This window comes from Falco cherrug, chromosome 3 (genome assembly GCF_023634085.1).
Source record: "Falco cherrug isolate bFalChe1 chromosome 3, bFalChe1.pri, whole genome shotgun sequence".
Classification (NCBI taxonomy): domain Eukaryota; kingdom Metazoa; phylum Chordata; class Aves; order Falconiformes; family Falconidae; genus Falco; species Falco cherrug.
In genome coordinates, this window is record NC_073699.1 from 121,910,939 (window position 1) to 121,937,111 (window position 26,173).

The window sequence follows — 26,173 nt, forward strand, 5'->3', positions numbered from 1 at the left end:
CCTCATCGCACGCAGCCAGGGTGACTTGTCCTGCTCGGCACGGTGCCTGTACCCAAGGACTCGGGGACCTTGGCTCGTCCTCTGCTGAGAGTGATTCCCAGGCAGACACTGGTGAGTTCATGCCCCCCCAGCAGGACAAGCTCTCGCTGACACCAGCTTGGGGACACCAGTCCCAGCATTGCCACCAGTGTCCGGCCTGGAGGGGATGGGGCTCCTGGGGTGATGGCTTGGGGGTTCCTGCACCCCATGATTGTTTGGGGAGGGTGGAGGCCACCCCGTCCCTGCCAGGTCCTGTGCCACCCCCTGCCTGCAGCCACAAAACCCTTCTGCAAAAGTCCACATTATTTACCAGCACCGAACAAACATCCTGGTAAGGTGCTGGCAGTGGCACATTCTGGGGCCAGCTCCATGCCGGTGGGATCTGCATGGTGTTGGGGGCTTCCCAGGAGAGCCTCCCACCCATCCAGAGAGATGCCAGCATTGCCGCCGCCTGCTCTAGGTCAGCAAGTGCTGCTTTCCAAGGGACATAGTGGGGTCCCTAGGTTGGGGACAATGTGCCCTTGCCCCCTGGCACTGCAGCTGGTCCCGCTGTGCCCTCTCAGCCTTCCTTGCTGTCCCACCTCCATGTCCCTATCCCTGCTGTCCAGCCATCCTTTGCTGCCATCCCCTCTTCCTGCCTGCCCACCAGGGATGAGGGGTCCCTGCCTTTCACAGCCCAGCTCGGTGTGGCCCCCCCGGGAGGAGGGTGCTGGGTGCTATGGGTGCCCTGTATGGGGATACAGCCTCTCCCACCCCCGGGCTTGCTCCCAGCTCCCTCCCCCACACCCCTTTGGCACCAGCCCCATTGCTGACCCCCTGCTCTGCCTCCCCCCAGATTGGAGCCAGAGGGGTCCCAGCCAGGAGTCCCCATACCCTGTGGGGTCCCTCCCTGGCTGAGTGACATCGGGAGTGGGAACTGCCAGGCCAGGGAGTGGAGCAGGACCCTGGGCACGGGCAAGACGCAGCGCCAGGCCAGGCTGGAGGGTGCCCGGTAAGGCTGCCTGGGATGGGACCCCCTCTTCTTCCACGATGCAGTGACCATGTGAGGATCACAGCACCCAAAGGTGCCAGCCCTAGGGGTGGGGGGGGTTCCACAGGCAGGGTAACCCCTGCCTTGGCTCCTGGAGAGCCTGCAGTCAGGGTGGGCAGAGGGAGTTGTAGAGGGCTGAGCCCTGGGCAGCTGCAGGCAGGGGATGCTGCCTGCCTGGAACTAGAGCATCCTGCCTGGACCAGGGTCCCCTTTGCCCTCCATGCCCAGAGGGGCTGACAGAAGGGGACCGTGTCTCCCCAGGGTTAGCATGACTGAGGTGGAACCTGTGCTGGACTTCGCATCCTCTGGGAGAACAGGCCGGCGCAATGCCTTGCCCGACATCCTGGGCTCACCGGCCGGCGTCAGCCCCTCCGACCTCCCCCTCAAGCTGGCTGAGATGTCCCTGAACGCAGGTAGGCGATGAGGAAGATGAAGGATGATGCAGGGCGGGCAGGAACTGGGGTTGCTCATCCCCTTGTCTCTCCCCACAGGCAGTGCCCAGGAGATGCAGTCGCCCTCGGCAGAGACGCCCCCTCCACAGGCCACCAGTCCTGAGCTGAAGGACACGTCCTAACCCCACTCCCCGGGGTGGACATTGCTGACCAGCAGAGGAAAGAGGCCATGGAGCATCCGCTCCGCTTTCCTGGCACGGCCGGAGGCTGCTGGGTTTTTCTGGGTGCTACCGCGGCGAGACTGTTGGGCGTCACCCCCCTGCCATGGGGGGAGCAGCACATGGCGGGGACCTGCCATGACAGAGGGGCCATTCCCACCCACGCCCTGGGCAAGGACCCGGGGGGGGGAGAGGAATTTTTTTTGCCTTCCTGGCATGGAGGAATATTTTTCTTCTGGGTCATTTGGCAGAGCCAAGCACAGGGGGTTCACCGCGGGGGGCGGGGGGGGGGGATTCTCCTTGTCACAGGAGCAGCCCGCGGGTGTTTCTAGCTGAGTGTGGCGTTCACTGTGATGTTTTGGGTACCACCTCCGTCTCCTGGCCTTTCTTCCTAGGTGATGCAGGAGCTTTGTTCAAGATGGGGGGGAAGCATGACACAACTCCAACACCTCGCCCAGCCCTTAAGCAAAGCCCCCCCGCCAGCAGCCAGCACCTTGCTGTGTGTTCCCACCAAGAAGGGGAGCACCCCAGGATGGTCCCTGTCCCGGGGGTGTGGGGTCTCGGCTCCTGGGGACAGGGTGCTGCTGTTTTAAGCATCCCCAGCCTCGTGCTGTCCCTATGCCAGAGCTACCCATGGGTCCACACGGCTGCTCCCCTCCTGCCCTGGGATCCCCCCCTGCCGTGTCCTGGGGAAACCCGAGAGGGAGAAGCAGCAGCAAACGGGGCCAGCTGGGTCTTGCGGGCACTCTGGGGATGTGCACGGAGCCGGGCTTTCCCAGTCTCTGGCCGTGCTCCCCAAAACCTCTACTTCTGCTGATTGGTGGGATGGGGACCAAGGGGCTGGGGGAGGCAGGAGTCTGGGAAGGACTGGGATCGCCTGGATCCTGCCCACGCCAGGGGCTGGTTTCCCAGGCTGGGGTTTGCTGGCTGGAGGCTGGAGCCAGGCAGTGTGGTTGCATGCTGTGCTGGACCCATCTCCGTCACAGATGGTCACCTATAGCTGTCGCTGTGTGACCAGCAAAGAAAGCCCAAAGCCCAAGTCCATGCTGGCCACCACCCGGGTGGTGACTGGGTGCAGGAGAGCTGTGCGGGGCCACAGGCAGGGCCACTGTGTCCAGCAGCACCCAGCCCCAGCACCCCAGGGTGGCCCCAGACACCCCCAGGATCTGGGGCAAGGACCCTTGCTGTGGAGGCCAGCACGGGCCAGGACATAGCGTCATGTGTGTGTGGGCATCCATGTGCATGGGCATCCGTGTGCATGGGCATCCGTGTGTGCGTGGGCATCTGTGTACGTGGGCATCCGTGTGCATGGGCATCCATGGGCATGGGCATCTGTGTGCGTGGGCGTCTGTGTGCATGGGCATCCATATGTGTGGGCATCCGTGTGCGTGGGCATCCATGTGTGGGCATCCATGTGTGGGCATCCATGTACATGGGCATCCGTGTGTGTGGGCATCCGTGTGCGTGGGCATCTGTGTGCAGGGGCATCCGTGTGCGTGGGCATCTGTGTGCATGGGCATCCATGTGTGGGGGCATCCATGTGTGTGGGCATCTGTGTATGTGCATGCGCATAGGTGTCTGCATGCATGGGTGCCTGTGCGCATGGAGCACCCGTGTGTGTGGGGACCTTTCTGCATCCATGTGCATGGGTGTTGTGCACATGGGTGTCAGTGTGCATTTGGGTGTGTGGCTGTGTTCATGGGTGCTCCTGTGGGTATGTGTCCCTGTGCGTGGGCAGCCATGTGCATGTATGTTTATGTGCATGGATGTCCATGCATGTATGTTTATGTGCATGGTGAGTCTCTGTGAGCATGGGTGTCCACAGTGCGGGAACTTCTGCAGCTGGGTGGGGATCCATGTGCATGTGTGTTCATGCATATGGGTGTTCCTGTGGGCGGGTGGCTGTGTGTGAGCAGCTGTACATGTGAATGCCCACGTCTCATGGTCCCGTTGACTCTGGGGGAGGGTAGGAGCACGAGTGGGGACCAGGGCTGTGTGGATTTGGGCCACTGACACCCAGGAGGTCAAGGAGACAGTCCCACAGTCCCTGCCATCTTTGTCCTCCCCTGCCTGCAGCTGTAGGGGTGGGTGTGCACGGGGGGTCTGGCTCCCCGGGAACTTGTTCAGAGAATCAATCACCCACCTTTCCCTGGGTAGCCGAGCCATGCAGGATGTCCCAGCTAGGGCTGGGGGACACCCATCACACGGGGTCTGGTGCCTGTTCCCCTCAGGGACACGATGAGAAGGAGTGCTGCTCAGTGGCAGTGCCGACGGGAGGAGCTGAACACGAGCTCCCGGCTATTTTTGGGTGTCTGAGGTGACACCTTGGGGCCAGAGAGGGGGACAAAGTGTCCCCAGGTCCCTTCCAGACCTGGTCACTTTGACCCTGATGTCCCCAAGACAAGGGGGACACGCTGCAGCTGCAGGGGTCGAGGAGACCCAATCCCCCCAGCTGGGACACGCCACTGCCTTGGGATGGGGCCAAGGGACACCAACCTCACCACCACAGGTGACCCCCTGGGCACTGGGCAGGGACTGGGTGTTGACTGGCCCTGATCCTGCTGTCACTGGAGCCCAAAGCAAGGGGACATGTGGCAGGGGGCATGCTGTAGGTCCAGCAGCCCCATTGCTGTCCTTGTCCCCAGTGTCCCCCAACACACAGAGCATCACTGGGAACACAGGTGTGTCCCCACACACATGGGGTAGGGACAGGGTCACACATCTGTGTGTGTGTCCCCACATACATGGAGCAGGGACAGGGTCCTGTGTCCACACACACACATGGAGCAGGGGTGGGGTCACATGTGTACCCCCCCTCACACACACACTGAGCAAGGACAGGGTCACACATGTTCTCACACACGCACGGAGCAGGGACGGGGTCACACATGCCTCCACACTCCCCTGGATGCCTGACCTTCCACCCTGGCACGTGCTGCTCCCTGTGCCTCAGTTTCCCCAGCTCAGCCTCCCTGTCCCCAGAACACATTGCCCCAAAAGACACTGCCATTGCCAGCATCCCCATGTCCCAGCCATGACCCACAGACCACAGGCAGCATCTGCCCCCACTCCTGGGGGCTACCATGGGCCAGGAGGCACACACCAACCCTGCCTCAGTTTCCAGCCCCCACGCAGCCCTGTGGCCACCCTGCCCTGCCGGTGCTGAGGCTGTACACAACTCATGACACAACTGACCCACTCTGCTCCTCCCATCCCTGACCCGACCGGACCCTCCACGACCAGGGGTGCCGGGCAGAGGCTGGTGGCCAGTGGTGGGTGGCGGGTGACCTGGGCCGAGGTGGCCGCTGGCAGCGCTGCCGGGGAGTATTTCTGGAGCGGTTGTGCTCTTTCCAATCATGTGATGAGGACATTATTTAAGGCGGCTGCGAGGCCGGCAGGCAGCTGCGAGCTGGGCGGTGCAGTGCCACGCTCAGAGCCGGCTGGACCCCTGGGCCCCCCCATCCGCGCGTGTGGCTGTGTGTCCCCCCCGCACCCCCTCGCCATGGTTGACGCCTTCGTGGGCACCTGGAAGCTGGTGGATACGGCCAATTTCGATGAGTACATGAAGGCACTGGGTGAGTGGGGAGGCTGGGGGGGGCAGGGAGTCAGGACAGAACCTCTTTTTTTTTTTCTACATTTCCCCTCAACCAATCTGCCTGGCCCACGGGGGTCTGGCAGGGGGTCTGCAGGCACTGGCGAGGTCACTGCTGCCTGGGTGGGGTGCTTTATGGGGGCCTCTACCCCCAGGGACTTGGGCTGGGTAAAGGGGTCTCATCCTTCCCCTGCCCCCTGCTCCCTCAGGGGCAGCTCTTGGGAGCAGGTGGAGGGATGGGACACCCCCCGAGGGTGCTGGGAGCTGCCCAGGACCCCTCCAGCCTGAGCCTCCTCCCTGAGCCCCCCATCACCCAGCCCTGCCCCTGTGCAGCTCCTGGGCAGGGCAGGACCCCCATCCCAGAGTGATCTGGGAGGGGGGTGACACCGGTGCCCCGCCCCCAGCCCCAGAGCTGGTGGGTGCTGGTGCAGGATCCATCCCTGAGCACTCCCAGGCACCCCCTTCTCCACCTGTGCCCCGGAGCCCCCCAAGCACAATAGGCACACATGGGGCTCCCCAGGACTGTGGGTGGGAGCAATTTTGGAGTTTTGGGGTTCACACACACCCCCATCACGGGGAGGAAGAACTCCAGGGTGATGCCGGCAGGGACTAGAGGGTGACAGCCACATCCTGCCCCTCTACGCATCCTCAGCCCCCCCCCCCCCCCCCCTTGCACCCCACAGGTGTGGGCTTCGCCACCCGGCAGATGGCCGGCCTCACCAAACCCACCACCATCATTGAGGTGAATGGCGACAAGATCACGGTGAAGACCCAAAGCACCTTCAAGAGCACGGAGATCAGCTTCAAGCTGGGCGAGGAGTTTGACGAGACCACAGCAGATGACAGGCATGTCAAGGTGAGCCCCCAAGCCCTAACCCCCACATCGGAGCCCCCAGAAAGGATCTGTGCGCTCTGCTGGATCCAGCCATCAGCTCTGGGCTCTAGGGCTCCATTGGTTTTGCCTATGGAAGGGAAAAACCTCTTTGCAAGTTGTGCTGGTGCTCAGCCCTGTCTCATCCAGCCACCCCACCACCACCCCACCTTCACCCCGTTTTGCAGCTGGGTTTCCCCCAGGGAGCTGCCCAGTTTGGAGCTGACGAGAAGGCTGTGCAACAGCCAGGCTTGCAAATGCCAGCTGCCTGCCCGGGGGTTTGCTCAAGAGGAGGTGAGGGGACATGCTGGGGTGGCAGCAAGCATTGTCCCCACTCCAGGGTGGGGGGGAAAGGGGCACAACGGCTCTTTGCTGAACCCCCTCTTTTCTTGTGTGACACAGCAGGCAGCTGGAGTAGCTGTGCAATCCTGCCCGGACAATGCTTCCCTAGGGGCTGATGCCTCCCCGAGGGTCCCTGGGGAGGACAACATCTCTCACATCAGGCTGTTCCTCCCCTTAAGAACAAGGAAAAAAAAAAAAAAAAGGTGCTTTCATGGCCTCTCCCCCACCCCGCTGAGACATTTTCCCTTGCAGGACTGATCCAGCCCCTAGTTTTTCCTAGTTTCCCAGCTGCTGGTCCTATGCACTAAGTATGCCATGCATGGAGCAGCTGGCCACCCTGTGCCCCCACCCAGCCCGGGTGGCAATTCAGGGGGTCCTTGGGGCTTGTTGGACACAAACCCCCTTCACAGCCCCAAAGAGGCAAGCACAAGGGCTGGGCACAAAGCAAGGATGGGCTGAAACAGGGAGAGCATGAGCAAGGCGGTAGCACTGGGTAGATACGGGGCAGCACGTCCCTGCCTGCAGCTCTGCTGCCACTCAGCCCCACCAGAGCTGGCAGAAACTAAGTTCAAAGCAGCAGAGATGTGCAGCCTGCTGTGAGCCCCTGCCTGCAGCCCAGGGCACACAGCAGAGGCCAGGATGGCTGCTCAAGATGGGTCAGGTGGGGGGTGCTGAGTCATAGGGCACCCGGGATGTGTGGGGTCCAGGGCTGTGGGGCACCCCAGCTCTGCTGGAGCCAAGTTGTGGGGGGATCCAAGCTGTGTGGAGACCCTGGCTGCAGGGCACCCAAGCCGTGGGGAGACTGAGCTCTTAGGGGACACACCCCAAGCCATGGGGGGCACCCAAGCTTTGTGGGGACCTGGGCTGTGGGGGCACCTGAAGGGCAGCACCCTACCCTTGAGGAGCTAGGTAGGAGGCAAGGGGCAGGATGGGGCCATTGCCTGTCCTGGCACAACCCACACTACGCTGCCCCGTGGCTGTGCCCAGCCGAACCTTGGCACCAGCCAGGCTCTCGGGGCTGAGTCAGCAGCAGCAGCTGTGCAAACAGCAGCCCCAGCGAGCAGAGGCGTGTTTGCTGGATCAGCCCCTCCAATAACTCTTGCCGAGCCCTCTGGCATCAGGGGAGGCTTTGGTTCAAAGCACTGATACCTGCCCTACCTCTCTGATCCCCTCTGGCACCAAAGCCTCGCTTGGGAGTGGCTGCAACGAGGTCCCAGTAGCCCTGGAGCAGTATGCAGCCCCAGGTCAGGGTGGGCAGGGTCACCGTGACAGTGCCCACAGTGGGGTTACTGGGGAGCAGCCGAGGCCCGTGACCCAGCCAGCAGACAGGGCAGGATCCAGCCTGTGCTGAACTGGGCTGACAAAGTCAGGCAGGATGCTGCCAGATGGGTACCCCAACAGTGGCACCAGTGGCCTGACCCTGAGCCCCATGGGGCTCCAGGGCAAGCACAAGGATGCCCAGCATCGTCCCCTCTGAGGGACAAAGTCCCCAAGAATCAAGAAACCCCAGGGAGGAGGGTAATGGTGGGTCTTGCTCTCTCCCCGCAGTCTGTGGTCAAGCTGGATGGAGGCAAACTCATCCACGTGCAGAAGTGGGACGGGAAGGAGACATCGCTGGTCCGGGAGCTGAAGGATGGTAAATTAATTCTGGTAAGGAAATAGAAATGGGTTTAGATCAGAGAGGTTCAGAGGGCCGGCTAGGAGCTGCACCACCTCAGCACAACTAACCTCCCCGCCACTGTTTCTGCCACCAGACTCTCACCATGGGCAACGTCGTCTCCACCCGCACCTACGAGAAGGCGACATAGATGCCATCTCCAGCTCCCTGCACATCACCTGCTGCCCCCTGCATTGCCTCCATCCTTGCCCCGTGCCGGGCATGGCTTGCTGTGCTCTCAGAGCCCACTGCAGCCACTGGGGCTGCCTGCTGCCCCTGGCCCCATCACCTCAGACTTGGGGCTTGGGTGGTGGTTTCAAGGTTTGGTTTGGTTTTTTTATTAATAATGGGAAAAACCCACTAATAAAGGCCATGTTGTTACAGCTCTGTGATCAGTTTACTTGGAAAAAGGCACATGCTTGCCCATAGTGTTGAGCCACACTGGTCTCAGCCAGTCTGTGGGAAGGAACGTGGGAGTTAAATCCAGTCCAGACACTCTGGAAGCAATGGGGATATGACCAGCGATCCAAGTAGCCCATCTCGGGCAGTTCTCTAAGCTGTGGAAAAAAGAGATGTTGTTATGGTTAGAAACGTGCTTTTCCAGAGAGAATATTAGTTTACCCACACTGCAGCTCTGCCATCAATCATCCACGATCCAACCAGGCACGCTCCATCCCAGCGAGAGCGATCTTTCCGCCACCAGTGCAGGCGGGCACTTGCTGCCAAAGCATCAGCTGATGGTGCATGCCAGCAGCAGCCGAGCCAGGAGTCAAGGTCACAAGCACTTCATGCCTGCGTCTGGAAAGGGAACTGGCCCAAGCGGGGGGGATTCAGCCATGGGCAACTGGGGCAAGAAACGCTGGAAAGGGCAAAACACAGGGAGAAAGGGCAGGCTGCCTCCAGCAACACCAAGCCCTCCTCCTGCTACATCAGCAAGGCAATCGCCAGCCCCACCCTCCCTTCCCAGCAGAGCCAGAGGTAAGAGGAGTGACCCGGCTCCCCCCATTCTGTTCAGCACATCTGCCCTGGCAGCAACGGTGCTGCTTGCAGCAAGACTTCCTCTGCGGTCACTGTAGCCCAGAGCAACCATAGACTGTGCAGGACAGCCCAGCCCTCTGCCATCCCTTCCCCCCTGACCTTCAGCTCCAGTTACAAGATTTATGCTCCAGCTGCTCCTCAACAGAAGGCACCAGGCTTCTCATGGGAGTCACCTCATCACACACCCCCTTTCCCCACCCTGGGGAACCTCTGAAAGCAGCCAGGACAGGTCTCATCCACTCCCACACAGCTAGCCCTATTTTTTCACTGCCCAAGATGAAGCATGGAGCATACAAATGAAAAGACTCAGTACAAAGTACAACTGGAGATTGGAGAGATTTATTTTCCATCACTTACCAAGGCAGCAAACAACCACAGTTAATGTTTACTTAAAATATCCCCACTCACCCATTCGCTTCTCACTCTTCCACTCCCAATGTTTGCAGACAAAACGAGTGAGGCTGGGGGAAGGCCTGCAGGCCAAAGTCAAGCAGCTCCACGCCATTACCAGCTGGGAGGATGTAGCCCCATCACAGAGCCCAGCAACAGCCACCCCTGTCCCTCAGGGTGGTGTGAGGAGAGGCAGGAAGAGCACGGCTGTGCCACTCCAACTTTTACAGGCCACTGGATAGGAGCTGATGTCATGCAGGCTTGGTGCAGCTGGCCGCGCTGTCCAGGGGAGCTGCCGAGTGCTGGCAGCCTACCCAGCGAAACATGAGGCTACAGGATGGGAGAGGTGCCGACAAAGGGGTGTAATTAGCTTATTTTGGCAGGAGTGCCTACTGATGGGAGAAAACAGCAACCTGCCCCTAAGGTAACAGAGAACAACCTGCATCAAAGTCAACACCTGTGACACTGCACACCAAGCATTACTTTTAGAAAGAAACTCCTGGTCCCTGAAGCAAGGGGTGCGCTGAGTCAGTTGTGCTGGCTCCTCGTGGTGTGCACCAGGGACTTGCCATTCCAGCACCCCACCTGCCTGCCCACTCAATCCCAGGGCTCCTTCTTGTGCTTCTTTTTCTTCTTCTTCTGAGCCTTGCTGGGCTTCCCAGAATGCTTGCTCCTCTTGCTGGCTGGCTGAGCCCCATCGCTGTCTGAGTCTGACTCAGAGAACTGCTTATTCTTGTGCTTCTTTTTCTTCTTCTTCTCCTAGAAAATGAAAGAAAACAAATAAAAAGCCTTGCATGTGGGAAAACTGTCAGTTGTGCTCACCAGGGCACTGAGACACTTTCTGTTCCAAATGCCTTATAAGCTACGACTGGGTGAGCCTGTTCCTACCCGGAAAGTGCATGCAGCTTCTGCCCCAGTGAACCAGGATTTTACACTGCTGGTCCACAGCTGCACTGGGGAGGATATGGCAGCTATCAGTGCAGAGAGGGTGCATCAAAATGTAAATCCAAGCCTGAAAACTGTTAGTCAAACCCCACAAGAATAGCATTCCTGCCATCATTCCATGGTCAGAGTGTGGAGCACACACTCCATTATTTAAGGCTATTCTTTATTAATAGAGGTTGGCAGGATGAAGTCTTTTTGCCAACAAAATGAGTTTCTAGAAGAGCCAGCTGGACACTAGCACCATCATCAGCCCACAGAGTGCCAGGAACTGAGTGCTGATGCTCTGGAGCACTCATGACAACACGCCCTTCCCCTTGCAGGAAAGCCCAGGCTCAAGAAATGCCAGTCAGAGCCCTCCTTGGAGGGGAGCCAGCATGAGGAAAGCACCCTTTTGCAAGCAGCAGCTCTTTGCACAATTTCCAAGCCAACTGCACAGCCTCCAGCTCTTGCAGCTTCCCACCCTCTCCCCCCCCCCCAGCACAGGCAGAGCTTGGGGCAGCACTGAGCCCCCTGGGGCTGTGTTTCTGCAAAGCCCTGAAGCAGAAGCTACACAGAGCTCAAGACCTGACATTTAGATGCAGAATAAGAACAGCTGGTGCTGGAATAAAGCTCATGAGGAACTTCGAAATGGATCTAAACCCTCAATTTTGAGGCATCTGACTAACTACCAAGCACAGATTACTCTGGGATCAGTACCACAGTACACCTTCCACTGGAATCACATCAGGCAGAACATCCCAAAGCAGATAAAGACTATTTAATATACAAATTGCTGTACTGTATCATATTTAATTAGGGAACAGTACTGGGGAGAGGATCTGATCCGCCTGTGCTGGCAGCGCACAGCCCAGCTGCTAGCCCTGCTCTGCCTGCTGCAGCAAGGAGTAGGAGGAGAGGTGCTGACCACAGCTCTCAGGAGCCAGCCGTGCCCCCCGAGTGCCAGGGCAGCCCAAGGGCTCCAGCCAGAGGCAAGCTGGGCAGCCAGCATCAGCCCCAGTGGTCTCAGTGCCAGCAGCCAAGTGGCTGCAAAGGCATCAGCTGGCATGGTCAGCTTTTGTGTACAAATAAACAAACATCCCAAATCTGACCCCAGCTCAACACAACTTTCTCATGCCCCAAATACACAGAAAATTACTGTGTAGAGCAACTCTCAGAACAAGATCGAAGATTTTTTTCTCAAGTGGAAGATGCTTTGAAAAAGAAATTATTGTCCTGTAAAAAAAATGAGGTGTTTTCTCTAGCACCCTTTGGTTCTGAAAAATAAGAGAAAGCAGCATGCAAGTGAGTGGGCCCCTAAAATAATCTTAGTATTTTGCATATGCTTAACTAAGGCTCCAGCTTTCACTCAAGGCACAACACTGGCCTTCAACAGGGACCCACCAACCTATTTATTGCATGGTCACATCAACATCAGAGAGAGACCTTCCTCTGCAATGGCCATCATGATTTTTCATTCTATTCAAGAACAAAGAGAGGACATGGGGGAAGAAGCAAAAGATTTCATGGAGTGGAGATGGCTCAGCAAGGCAACCCAAGCCCGTGCAATTGCCTGCAACAGACTTGGACAACACCAGCAAGGAATGCAACTCAGCAGCTGCTCTAAGCCATTTTTTAAGCATGTGCACTTAAAGCGAGCTACACCTTCTTGAGTGATCCACAGGTGCTCACTGCTCTGCAAGTGGTGCACCTATAAGATGGGCACAGTCTTCCCCAGACTTGCTGCAAACCAGCACCCTATTCTCTTCCATAATTTAGCTGTGCAGCCAGGTGCCAGTGATACTCATACTACTGCTACCTGTACTGGATGAGTTTTTTTCATCCTGCAGTCATAGCCTAGCCCCTTTTCGTCTACAACTACTTCCATCTTTACTGGACATATCTCCTTTAGACTAGTGTCGATCTGGGTTTGTAAAAACATGCCCTGCAGCTGAAATGGCACAGCAGCATTGCAGCTGGAGGTCAAAGCAAGCTCTCAAAGCACAGTATGAGCAAGGAACCATGGCACAGCCTTCCATGCTGACCACCACCTCTGGAGGGCTGAGCTCTCTGCTAGCAGCAGTAACGAGTCTGCTGAGCCTGTGCCAACCGGTGGAAGAAGCCCAGGGCACTGACTTAAAGACATCACTAGACCTGGAAAAGGAGTCTTGCTAAGCCAGACTAAAAGCTCTGTTTCCCACCACCACCTCCAATTGAAAGAGGCTGAATGACTGCTTGTTCAGAGCATGGCTGTGCACAGGCTTTAGGGAGCAGCACAATGGGTGACAGCAGTCAAATGACAGTCCCAAATATTACACACACACACACACACGTGTTCTACATTCCACTCTGGACAGAAATGTAATGGGAGATGCCCGGAGCCCGCAAGCCAACAGCTCTGCTTGCTTTCCTTGCCAAGAGTGTCCCAAATGACCTCAAGGCCACCTCTGGGCTTGCAGAGAGTTTTACTGGGAGAGGTTTGCTCTAAGTCACCCCTGCCTTGGCAGGGCTGTTAGTGCTATGCACTCATTTCATGAGGAAGCAGCAGCAAGCTCAAGGGCACAGTTATGCCAGTCACAGGACTACAGGCAGGATGAGTCCTTGGGGAGGCTGCCCTCCTTGGCCAGCTGCTGCAGACATCCACAGCCACCCTAAGAAGCCAAGTCAAGAGAGAAAAAAATGAATGCATGACTGATTAAAGGAACGGAGGCAATCAGCCACGACCACATGAGATACCTGCACAGAACCAAAATGATTGGTGTGGGCAAATATTTCCACCTGCCCCAACACAATCAGGCACAGCACAGGGCTGGCCATGGCAGTTAAAGGTCTGAACCCAGAGCTGACACCAGTGTGAGATACTACCTCCTTCCTTGGGCACCCGCAGGTGTTGCCTTAGGTCTGTTACACACCCACCCCACCCTGGCTGGCAATGGATTGGAAAGCATCCATGTAAATAAAACTTGTTTCACACAAAGAAGGAAGCCTGAGACACAGCAGCATGTGCCACATTCATCCAGAGGACTCCAAGCTAAGAAACCAGCACTCACCCATCCAAAACAAAAGCTAGAAGCAGCTGCTAAGCACAGCATGAAAAATGATGCAAAAAGTGGGGGGAAAAACCCCAACCCTGCAGTAATTTACTTTTACATCCCAACTCTGCATCATCTGCTGTAGTCTTGGAGGTGCTCATGTAGCTCACCAAGGCAGGTGGAGCAGGTTGAAGCCAAGCCCATGCTCTGTTTATATATGCATTTACAGCAAGGGCTGCTGGTAGCCCTCTAGTGCTATGCACAATCTCCCCTTGAAGGGCAAATTGTTTTAAAATTGGGGAAAAAGGAGCGTCCCAATGGTGAGAGCATGGAGAAGGCTGGGTTCCCCACAAGACATTTCTTCCATTAGCTTCAGCCATTTCCAGACAAGTGCTGTTTCTATGTGACGATTAATATAATAGCTTATGGGAAGACAAGCTGAGTCTGTCTACATTTCATTTAAAACCAACATATTCTCCCATGAGAGTGGGGACACAAAAGGCCCAGCTAAAGACATCAATTTAGCATGGACTGTGTGTCATGACTGGACCACATACAGGCTATCAATTAGGGACAACAAGTGAAGGGAGCTAGTAGTTGTTTAATGCAAAACAGAACAACTCTTTGGGGGAGGTGGAAGAGCAAAGTCAACACATGGCTTGGGGCTGAACATCAAGCAAAGAGTCATTTGGGACTCCAGGAGAGAGCAAAGAACTGAGTTCACTCCACACCTAGCAGACCCTTGGCAAGTGTATTTATTTTTAACTCCACAACAGCACTATGATCACAGATGTCACCCAAAATTTAAGTGTCTACATTTTTCTGTAGGACAATACCAGACTCCCTACAAAGTCTCCTATACACAGATCAAGGCCAAAAGCAAATCATAATCTTTAGAAGAAGAGGATGGTAAAGAGTTAAATCTTCTAGAGAAAGGGATGCAGGAAGGAAAATTTTCTCAAGCTTTTCCAGCCTGTGAACATGGTGAGAAAATTTGACCAGACCTTAACAACTAATAGTCATTCCAGAGCTTGGGAAAGTTCCTCAGCATGTGAAGGCTGAAGACAGAACAGGATGTCACACACGTTCCTTCAAGATTACAGGGGAAATAAAAGTACACACATGGCCACTGTGCTGGCTGAAAAACACCCACAAACCCTTGGTCTCCCCTTTTGGGGGGCTTCTAATAGCCAAACTGCTCACATCAACACAGAAGAATACTCTCAGTGCAGTAATGCAAGCACCACAGCATGTAAGCACACACTGGACTGCAAAGACTGCAGGGAGCAAGCCAGCAACAGAAGAGCTAAACATCTTCTGTAGCAGGAGGCAGTGCTGCTGTGAAATCATTCTACACAAGGCAGCATCCTTCTATTGGACCACAGATTTCTTTAAACTCCATTAGCCCAGTACTGGGAGACACACACTCTGCTGCTTACCAGCCAATTCACCACTGAGAAAGAAGCAGTGTTTCTCTAGTTTACTCAAAGAGGGCAGCATCAAAGCAAAGGCCAGACTTCTGCCTCTAGCAACAACAGCAAAGCCCTGCCACACCCTGAGCTGCAAACTGGTCTCCAGAGCTGATGGATGAGGCTCAGCTCTCGGGCACACCCAGGCACTCCCCCAGAACTGCAAACACTGCATTTAAGTAAACATTTTGAGTGGATGTTGCCCAAGCAGACCCTCAGTGTAAAGATGCAGAGAGAGCCAACAAGTATGAGAAGATGCACGTTACAGTTCCTTGCACGTCCCATCCAATTAATGTAATGATTACAATTCTACCAAAACAGAACAAGCTTGTTTCAAAATCTCTCCTCTACAAAAACCTGTGTTGGGAGCTGGCATGCAGAAGCAACAGGCAGGTGTAGAGCCCAACAGTGCTGGTTTTCCTACTGCTCTAGTTTTATTTTTTTATTTTTAAAAAGCTGGCACTAAATGGTGATCATCTTGACACACTAGGCTCTCTCCTGCCCTTTGTAAGGAAAGTTGCTCCAGATCATGCTTGAAGAATGTTACAGAAGTTCATTCCTTCTAAAGGTATTTGATTTTCAGGTAAGAGCAGAGTGTCCAGAACCCTCCAAGAAGTTTAAATATTTTTTGCCAGATCTTTTTGTGGAGTTATGGCCTCATTTGGAGATTTATGTCTGTTCTTGTGAAAAGGAATGGACTTCCAGATATGTGTCTTTCTGCATCTCCAGAGAGGTGCCAGTAGTCCTTCTACAGGGGCTGTATTCTTAAAAAGCAAAATTCCATCAGTTTAATTCCAAACAAGATGCATTACATAAATTTAAAGGCATTATTGCATCCCTTGTTTGAGGACCAGTCAGAATTAATCTGATGAGAAAAATCCAGTCTGTGGCCATTAAATAAATACAGCAAAGTTCAGAAGAGCACAGATTAATGACAGTAAGAGAACAGCATAGTGTGTGAAGAGCTGTGCCCTAAGCTAGTAGCATTTGAAAACTAGTAAAACAAGTACCAGCTACAAGTGAGAATGGACTAGGTCTTGATGAGCTACAAGTCACTGAACAAACAACAATTAAGGTGTGGTTTTTACATGAAGAGACATCATCTGCATGCAGACTGTCTGAAAATGTTTTACACTGTGTGAGAAAGCACAACAAAATGCCAAAAAGCTGTCGCATTTAGTATGCGATTCCAATGATTATCGCAAAACTACCCCAGGGATGAGTTAATCAACGTACCAGAGCAGAAGATGGGATGCTTTTGTGGAATTTAAATTAAAGGGGTTACTCCTACAGTCAGAAGTGCAAATCTTCTCTTGAAAGACAGGGAGGAAAGAAGAATCAGAAGGGTTTGTTTCTTCCCAGCACGCCTCCCTCCCACGCAAGCTCAGTGCAGGCCTGCTGCTGCGTTCCCATAGGAGCTCCTTCACCCTTGTGACCCAAAGACTAAAAGTGAAAGGGACACAGCCACATGTCTGCACAGCTGTCAGCAATGTCTGAGATGATCTCTGATACTTCCACACAGTGCTGTGACACAAACATCTCCACTTCTCTCTCAATTCACTTATTTTCTCAAGGATTATGAGACACTGGACAGTAGTCTCATGAAGAGCACTAACAGAGTATGACTTGTGCCCACAGTCATACCAGAAGCCTGAACCAGTACACACCCAAAGCCTACAGCTGTTTCTTAATCCCGTAAATGCTGTGAGGCTCAGGCAGGAGAAAGTGAGGAACCATTGGGAAGGCAAGCCAAGAAAAAAGGGGGTGAGGACCCCAGAGTATCTCTGTAAGGAACAGCATCTCTGGGGAGAGGAAAGAGCACCCAGAAACTGCAAGGATGCATCAGATCAAGGGAACAGAAAACGCTGATCACGAACAACCAAAAATGTTAATACTATTGCTATGACACTAAACAGATGCTTGGTATATAGCAGTTCCCTGTCTACTAATCTAAAAATGTAAGCTCAACATCTATATTACAAGCATTGGATGGGATGGCGTCAGCAAGGCAATACTAGATACATTGTTCTACTTCATGTAAATCCCCCTGGGGCTCCATGCAAGCACATAGTGGCTCTCAGACAAGAGCACAGCAGGCACTCAAGACAATAAAGGGAGCTATTCATTTCAAGGATCCCACATCCTGCCTCTGAAAAGCTCAAAGTTTTATTTTCCAGCACGGGAAAACATGCGAAAATTTCTGATCTCCTCCTTGAGAAGGAAAGGAGATCAAAGGAACCAGCAAGATTTAAAGGAAGGCTGTTGATCCACAGACCTAAAGAAAATTAGTAATAAATTCAGGACAGTGACCCACATATCCTGTAGTCTCAGCAGGGAAAGACTCCACCAGGAATCCCCACCTTGGTGGATGGGCACTGACACAATAATGAGCTATTTGTGCACCTCTTCATGTAATGTTTTCCCAGCAGCATTTAAATAAGTTACATGAGCCTTCACCAGACAAACCATCATCACTGCTAGAGGGAAGAGAACCCAAGGCAGCACAGGTCAGCCCTGCTGAGGTATTACCGATGGCCTGTTCTCACAACGCTCCATGGCAAAAGAGAAGCTCAGTGTCTGGAGTCCAGAGAGGTCAGAATCACTGTTAGCCAGGGATACCACTTGGTTCAATCGCATGCTTCCGAGATCAGAATAGAAAAAAAAGGTTATGTGTATTCTCTATCACAGCATAACGACACTCGGCAGACAAGTCAAAGACATTCTTGAATAACAGCCTATGTAGTGGGAAAGCAAAGCACATCTCAGGATGGAACGAGGCAACAGGATCTACAATCAAGAGATATCCTGTTTCCACTATTGGATCAGCTACCCAGAGTGCTACTGAGCAAACAAGTGCAAATCAGGCATCAAATTAACACAAACTTAATTTCATACTGACTGTAGGGCAGAAACAGGTATACTACAGGGCAGGGGCTGACACAAGGAAATCCACTACACACCTGGCTCTTCTGGTCCAGCGCAGTCACCACCCACAACCCCACAAACAGCTCCAGTTACTCCTCTCTCAAGTAAGAGTATGCTGAAGTGACAGAAACCAGACTATCAGTGAAAAATGTGACTGGAAGCAAGACTTCAGCTACCAGTGTCAGTCACTCTGGACTGGTCTGAGTGTTGCCATCAAAACAGATTCCTCCATTCCCTATTGCCAACATCTGCAGTCTCTCCTACTAGCACCAGTACTGGTTTAACTCCACAGTGAGCCTGGGAGAGCTAAGCCCTCAGAAGTTAGTTCTTGCTATGCAGTGGCTAACACCATCCTTGTCCTCCTCCTGTAAAATCAAAATACACCACCTTTTCTGCCTGTTGCCCCTCTCCAGGGATACAGACAGGACACAGAGCTAGAAAGAAAAAAAAAGAAACAATGAAAGAAAAAAAAAAAAAAAAGGCTTTGGAAGTATAATTAAAAGTTGGCCTCCAGTAGTGAAGGGGCTGATGAAACAGTTTATTTAGTAAAGTCTACTACTGGAATACTTGTTGCTGTACAAACAGACTGACCATCAAAGGCTCCTGTTTTGGATTCAGGTCTCCCCTACATTTTACACCAGCATGCTCCAAAGTCAGAGTTCAAACACTGGACGTAAAAGGTCTCTTATCTCTTCACATTTTCACATAGGCACACATTGCTTTAGAGCCTGGAAATGCAGTACACTCCCTGTGCAAACACAGCCAGTGATTTTTCCCTGGCGTATGCAGATAAGCCCAGTTCACATCACACTGGCTGGGTCAGGATACCCACTGCAGCAAGGCAGCAGGGCATTTAGTTCAGATTTAAGAAATGTGTCAGGGCAAGAGAAGTGAGATGGGAGGGAAAACAGGGTTAGTGGCAAGAACCACAGAAATTCAGGAAACTGAAGCAATTCCTAGAGAGCTTCACAAAGACCAGGAAAAAAAAAAAAAAAGACCATAATCCTCTTCTCATTCTAAGAAATACCTCTTGAGGACTGTGCATTATAGCACAAAAACATCTTAAAGACAGTTTAAGAGAATAAAGGGAGAAAGTATAAGAATTACTAAAAAACTCTGGAGAGGAGATTCCTGTTTTGCTACAAAACCTGCACAAAACTGAGCCACCCTCTCAGCCTAGAACTGGCTACTCATAACCACGTTGCTGTAGTAAATCACAGGTGTTAACTATGCAGAACAAATTATCTGGCTCACTTTTCCAGGCCAGCAGTAGGGCAACTCATACCTTCTTCCTTTTTTTTGAAGAATCATCAGCCAGGCTGGTCTTTTTATCTCTTTCATATCCTGCTGCTGCCACCTCATCTTCCTCTTCTTCTGGAATAAGGCTATATTTGGTACCTCCAGGCTGCACGAAACACTCCTTGGCAAAATGACCTGTAAAATAAGTGTTTGAAGGAACAACCCATCTATTCCCCTCTTTCCACCCCCCCTTTTTTTTTTTTTTTTTCAAACTGCATTTCATACACCTGAAGTGCTGCCAATGTTCTTTTTATTACAGTCGAAAAAAGAGAATCTGCACTGCAGATTTTTTTTTTTTGTCCTAGTATTTCAGCTAGTTTAACATGCCCTGATTAAACAAGCTGGACAGCGAACACAGCACAGGTCAGTCTGGGCAGATTAGTCAGGCAAAAACTAAGACACTCTTGTCTGAACAGGGCAATTGGTAGCAACGTCTGTGCAAGGGCTTAAACAGCACAGAAAAGTGTATGGGAACAGGAGTAAAATGGTGGATAGGCATCTGGGAAATCAGACAAAAGCCACACATATAGAGGAAAACAGCTCATTCTGGTTCTACCTTTTCTACTCTGAGGACAAATTTGACCTACTAGCAGTTATAGTGGAAACTGCTGATAGACAACATCTGCCTGCCTGTTATGAGTAGACATCATCATTATAAAGCAGACTGGAATTACACAGAATCCAGCTTAAAGTTTTGGGGGTTCTTTAAAATGGTATAGATGTAGAAAGGCAACTACAGAGAAGTGTAGCATCCCCCTAAAAGAGGCACATAGAAGGAAAATTCAGTTCTTTAAAATGGTATTTTAAAACAATTTTTAAAATGGTATTCTATTTAAAACAGTATTTTTAAAAAGCTACTAAAAAGGAATCACCTAAGTCAACTCCTCGTGCTGAACTAGACAAAACACAAAAATTTCACCAGGTTAAAAAAAACCCCACACAAATGCTTGTTTTCAGCTCTATGACACTGCTCACAAGCTAACACTGTTCCCAACAACTGGTCAGGAAAGTAAATTCCATGGATCATTTTTCCATAACAAAATTATCTGGAGAAGGCCTATGTTTTGTTTCTCAAAATACAGAACTGGAATGAGACCTCAGCTGTAAGACACGTTAACATAAATACTGCAAGAAGGGAACCTGTACTGAACTTGAACTTAGGAAGGTTCTTTACAGGAAGCTCAAAGGGATGCAACTAAGAAACAAACCTTTATAAAAGGAGTTCAGCTATGTCTTTCCTTTTTGTAAGAAGTGATAGAAAATTTAGTTCTCTAAAAGAGACACACTGATTCAATCCTTACAAACAACCATGAGACAGATGTCAACACAATTCTGTCTACAGGTCACTACCTGGTTAGAACAGGCCTACATCATAAGAACAAGGCAGCCTTGCATAAACATACCTTTGCAACCACATTTCTTGCACACAGTGTTCAAGACAGCTTCAAGCGTGATCTTCTGACTAGTGTAGTCTCTGAATGTGCGTTTTTTCCTCTCATCCTGACTGGAAAGAGGACAGTTCCATTTTCAATCCATTCTCATCTTTAACCCTGTATATTTACATGGAGACAACCTAAACACAAGTTTTTTCAAACGTTGCTCTGAAAGTACCAAGTAGTGAGCTACACCAAAGAACGGAGCTGACCAACGGCTCATTAGAATAAACCACACTTACCAGCATATCACCTGTCATCTTTTACTTTTGAGATTAGCTGAGCACCCTCTAGACAAAGTAGACAAATTCAGGGAGCTGCAGTTATGTCTTTTATACTAAGATCTGTATTGTCTATGTGAATGCAGAGACACATATATGTATTTGCCCAGTGTGAAAATAAAGCAATTTTATTTGACCTGCAAGAGAAATTGCAAAAACCCCAAAAGGTAGAGAAAGAAGCTCTGAAACATCCAAGCAATGAAGATTTGATTTTTTTAGCACATGCAAGAGAAATGCCCAGCTGGAACAAACAGTCCTTCCAGCACAAGCGCACAGTGGTCCCAACACAGGAATGAAAATCCTGCCACGGTGTGAAGGGCTGAGGCTCACTGCAGCCTCCTGCAGCTCCTGCCTGCCTCTAGGCAGCATAACTCAGGTAGTGCCTTCAGCCAGCCCTCCAGTCTGCCAGTGCATTGCCAGGAGGCTCGGGAAGAGCCCACCTCACCCTCCAAAGCCAGGGGGGGGACAGGACAGGACAGGACCTAGAGAATAACTGTGGCAGGAAAGCCAGAGCACAAGGCAGGGAGGGGCAGGCAGTAGCAACCTGTCTGTTACATTGTGCTCAGCAGATTTACCTACTCAAGGGAAACATTGTTTGGATCCAGGTCTTTTCCTGTCCCTTGGTTAACTACCTTCATGGAGAGGGAAAGCTTCAGTTTGTCATCTTTCATCTGAAAGAGAAACACATGGAATAAGAAAAACAAATAACAATATGCTATGCTTGGAGGCCTATAGAGAAGGAAGGAAATTGTTGGTTAGCAAAGAACAGCACCACAAAGTATACTACATGAAAGTGATTTTGTTCTATTATTTTGTAGCTGCATTTAGAGTACTCTAGCTAATAAACCAGCTTCTCTTCAGCAGCTATCTCAGTAACAAGACAAGGGCAAACTGTAGACCCGTTCAGATTAATGTTCTGCTTTCAATATGCCCAAACCCAAGAGCTGTAGGAGAAAGTGCATGTTTGGAAGCTTTGCTGTAATTTTCAGATCATCCACGCCCAAGACAGTCCCCCCTGGACTTCAGCCGACTTGCATACTGAGAAATAAAACTTTATACCCTTTTTCCTATTTTGATCCTCTCACGAGACTGAAAGTGTTTTAAGTATCTCTGTTAGGGGCTTACTCCTTTTTGAATTCTAGTAAGTCCTTGACTGACGCACTATCACTTCAGAAGAGCAGAAGTTGTATGCTTTGGGGGTGAGGGTTAAGCCTTTCTTACAACTTCCTGCATTTTCATCAATGTTGCTATTGAAGGTATTTCTGTTTTGCCTGTTTATGACAGGGGTCCTCAAACTTTTAAACAGGGGGCCGGCACGCGTATGAAGTGGCAGGAGGTCATCTGCGGCTGCTTGGTTTCCCTCCCACAACCCCCGGCAGGGCGGGAAGGAGGTGTGTGTCTGTAAATACCAGGGGCCGGATTGAGGACCCTGGGGGGCCGTATCCGGCCCGCAGGCTGTAGTTTGAGGACCCCTGGTTTATGACATCCAAGCAGTTCTTTGCAGGCAATCTAACAATTAACTCCTTCACTGTCCACCTCCCCAACATGCTTCTGCACCTTGCCTCTACAGAAGAGGCCAGGAGCCCAACAACTGTGTTCCAGATAAAGAAAACAGTGGCTTAATAAACACTTATACAAACAAAACAAAAATTAAAAAAAAAAAGCACACCACAGAAGGCTAAAAGAATCTGTTAAGTCTTTCATATAGTTTTTCTATACTGTGTAAATAAGACCAAGTTTTGCAACCCATTTCCATTATCTTATAGAAAATTAAGTCCTTGTTTGGTACATCAACCCAATTATCTTATTTCAGAAAAAATGCAAAGAATTTATGGTGAAATCCTGTGCAACTTTGAACTGAATGCTTCCATCCTGATCCCAACAAAATACAGTCAGCTTGCTTTGTTTCCACAGCTCACCAAAGCAAGAGTCTTCAGTTTTTGTTCCAAGTAATCTTTAAATACAGACAATACGCCTGTTGTCACAGCTTGTGCAGAAGGAAAAGCAATGTAGATTGCACAGCAAAGAAAAAGTATATTATTACTTTAAAACAAAAAGCCTCTGTATTTTCTCTTTGAGGTAATTCACTGCCACTGATTCTTTCCTGAAAACAGAGAAAGATAGATACATTGGTTTCTTCTAATATCACACCTGTCTCTCAAAACAATGAGTGAACTGTGTTTTTATCACCTTTTATCTTGGGATACTCTCAAATTGCTCATTTAGCCACTAAATCACACAGTTAAGGTGATACAAGCTGCAAAGAGGTGTGCATGCAGGGGAAGAAAGCCAAGTGTTTTGTTGCTTTTAAACTAGAGGTGCTTATGAAATCCCTTGTTCTGAAGTGCATTGCTCCAAGTCACAGAAGTGACATGCCAAATCTGGACATAAACAGAATTCACCTGTCTGTAAAACAGCACCTGTCAAACCCCAACAAAGCCACAGCACCACACAGCATTTGTGCACAGTTCTCAGTGGTTTTGCTGTACATTTTATCTACACAGCACTAAAAAAAACAAGAATTAACATTACCTCTTTTCTGATAAGCTTCACCCATACTTTGTCTCCAACATCTACTATCTCTGAGGGTTTATCCACACGGCAGGAAGACATGTGAGTCCTATGGACAAGGCCTGGTCATGGTTTTGGAAGAGAACAGAAAAAATAAAGACAAGTCTCCCCTGAATCTGTTTTGTCCTCTAGGACAGCACTCTCCAAAGTGGGGTGGATGCAAGACAATGGTTTGGAGTATGGGAAGAAAATATTTTTGTACCACTAATAAATAAAATATTTTTTTAAAAAAATACTTGTTTCATTTTTAGCTCATTTTTTTTGTTTCTATTTTTGCATGTTTCACGATGTACATAACATGTGCATGCATTTAATTTATAAATAAATAGACATATATTGGGGGATGCTCAAAAATTTTTTTTAGCTAATACGGGTAACTGGTTTTAACTGATCGTGCACTGGGGGTGCACAATCACAAACATTTGTAGACCGCTGCTCTGTGAGAAGTGAACATAATCAGTGGCTCCCCTAAGCAAAACTACACATTTTTTTTTCCTCCAGTACATTACGCAGGTGAGAATCAACTAGTTGCATCAACCAAACATGTAAAAGCTCATCAAGATCTGCTCCAAATTAACTCAGAGAAGCAGGCTGCCAAAGCAATGCCTTTGTGCTCAAAATATCAGGCACCTATACAGAAAACCATAGCACACACAAACACCTCTCCCCTCCTGCCTCTCTTCTGAGGTCATCCCAAGCACGGGAGAATAAAGAGACCATTTCAAGCATGAGCAACACAGTACTTTGCTGCCAAGTCAAAAGCATGAAACGCCAATGCTGCCCTGACCTCCTGTGCCTGCGAGGTCACACAGCCCCAAAATTCTATTTCTAATTTGCATGAATGACATATGGGCTACAGGGTTACACAAGGGAGGATAAATATGGAAACACACTTTACTCTTCAAGCTCACATTTCAGTGCCCGTTCGCATCTCAAAGCAACTTCCCTCCAGCAGCCATGCTTCTGTCCAAAAACTTTTATTAGAACTGGTACTACAGTGACTGGGCGCTTCAGGAGGGGAGCAGAGAAGGGGCTCTTTGTGCGCCTACCAGCATCTGCCAGAACATCCACCATAAGCTGCTGCTTGTGTAAAATGAGTTTGTTTGACTTTGCAGGTTTCCCACCAATCCACAGAGCTTTAAGTCAATTTTTCTGGTTTAATTTTCATTTAAGCTTCATTTCAGTCTTTTTTATTTAACCCATTTATACTTTCCATAAAAGAAATTAAGTTGGGCAAGCCATCTAATTGCAGAAAGTTTCTATAGTTTGTCCAATACCTTAAAGTTACTCTCTAAAATACCCTGAAGTTACCAAAAAAACACACCAAAGTATCCTGAAGTTACCAAAAAGCCTTCTGAGTCTTTTTGGTATTCATGCAAATACACCAATGTATTCTAAGTACTTTCTGAGAACCCCAACCGCTTCCTAATTTAGGAAGAAAAAAAGAGAGCCACCACATTTCAAAGCTTTTTATAAAAGTTAGCAAACCTTTACTTCCCAGGACAACTGCTTTGTTCAATCAGATCAACATGACACTGTGTGGGAACAAAATTAGCTGAACAAACCTTGTTTCCTGCAGCCTGGGATTTTTATAAATGCCCCATATTCTGTCACAGTAGCAACCTGCAAAGGAAATTGACACGACACCTAAAGGAAAACCCTTCACAAAACACCCATTTTCAAACCACTGATTACAATACACACAAAAAGTCTACATGGTTCTCCTGCCTTCCTTCAGTTTTAGATTTCAGGGCAAGTTAGACACAGCAGTGCTTGATAACCCTGGGGCAGGTATGGTCAGCCAACCACCCCGTGTTATTCAGATAAGCATCTTATGCATATATATATATGTACATAAACATGCATACATGTAGATGTGTGTATGTGCACTACACAACTGTCAGTTACCCAAACTGCCACTGAACTAAGCAGTGACTAAACCAACAAAATAAAGAAACAGAAAAGCACACCACAGGCTACAACCTAGCCCAGGGTCACAGCCACAGGCAGCAGCCCTACACACCTCTCCCTGGAAGATAGCGTAGAGCTCGGGCAGCGGCTCCATCCCCGCAGACCTGGCGGGCTCCGGGCAAGAAACGCTCCAAGGGCCCCACAGCCAGCAGAATTCACCCCAGGCTACTGCATTCAACACCCCAGCTCAGAGAGATGTCTTGAAAAGAAATATTTAATTAATGCGCGAAAACACCCACGGACAGACCCACTAATTGGCAACAGCGGCTATTTCACCCTGACTCAGGCTACAACCCGGCAGCGACCCCCGAGCGGCCTGCGGTACCCGGCGCTGCGCAGGCTCACCGCAGCTCGGAGGGCCGTGGCTGCGCTGGGCCCCCGCCGGCAGCAACAGTACCAGCCTAGCCGGACTCGGAGAGACGGAACAGCCCCTGCCCAGCGGCCACAGGGAAGCCAGGACCCGTCAGCACCGGGCACGGCACCACCCACCCACCACCATCACTCGCTCCCTCCAACGGCCACCATTTGTGGCCCCGCCACACACCCCCCCCCCTCACCTTGCGCCACTTCTTCACTCCGCCAATCGCCACGCGCAATAATGGCGGGTGACAACCTACAGCCAATCAGCGTTACTCATGTTAGGTGGCGCCCTACCGCCGGCGCCAGCGACCGATCCGCGCGGGGAGCACTCGTCGCCACTGC

General features: G+C 51.1%; 2 protein-coding genes across 6 annotated transcripts; one reads left to right on the forward strand and one right to left on the reverse strand.

Moving 5' to 3' along the window:
* The first annotated feature begins 4,858 nt into the window (after nt 1–4,858).
* FABP3 (fatty acid binding protein 3) lies at nt 4,859–8,524 on the forward strand. Its single transcript, XM_055705191.1, has 4 exons — nt 4,859–5,254; nt 5,955–6,127; nt 8,033–8,134; nt 8,239–8,524. Exons 1-4 carry the CDS (start codon nt 4,861–4,863, stop codon nt 8,290–8,292), a joined length of 723 nt encoding a protein of 240 aa, XP_055561166.1. The 5' UTR covers nt 4,859–4,860; the 3' UTR covers nt 8,293–8,524.
* Nucleotides 8,525–9,499: 975 nt separating this feature from the next.
* On the reverse strand, nt 9,500–26,162 carry ZCCHC17 (zinc finger CCHC-type containing 17). 5 transcript variants are annotated; one of them, XM_055705187.1, is made up of 8 exons: nt 26,029–26,162; nt 25,524–25,670; nt 24,412–25,123; nt 23,462–23,562; nt 21,509–21,600; nt 20,619–20,719; nt 19,202–19,350; nt 9,500–10,328 (listed from the first exon to the last, which is right to left on the reverse strand). In XM_055705187.1, the coding sequence occupies exons 3-8, from the start codon at nt 24,572–24,574 to the stop codon at nt 10,167–10,169; spliced, it is 768 nt and encodes a 255-aa protein (XP_055561162.1). In that variant the 5' UTR covers nt 24,575–25,123; nt 25,524–25,670; nt 26,029–26,162; the 3' UTR covers nt 9,500–10,166. The 5 variants fall into 5 exon arrangements, with proteins under 5 accessions (XP_055561162.1, XP_055561164.1, XP_014133643.2 ...); XM_055705189.1 differs by lacking the exon at nt 26,029–26,162 and adding an exon at nt 25,869–26,010 and having other exon boundaries at nt 25,066–25,123; XM_014278168.3 differs by lacking the exon at nt 26,029–26,162 and adding an exon at nt 25,817–26,010 and having other exon boundaries at nt 25,066–25,123.
* Between the last annotated feature and the right edge of the window lie 11 nt (nt 26,163–26,173).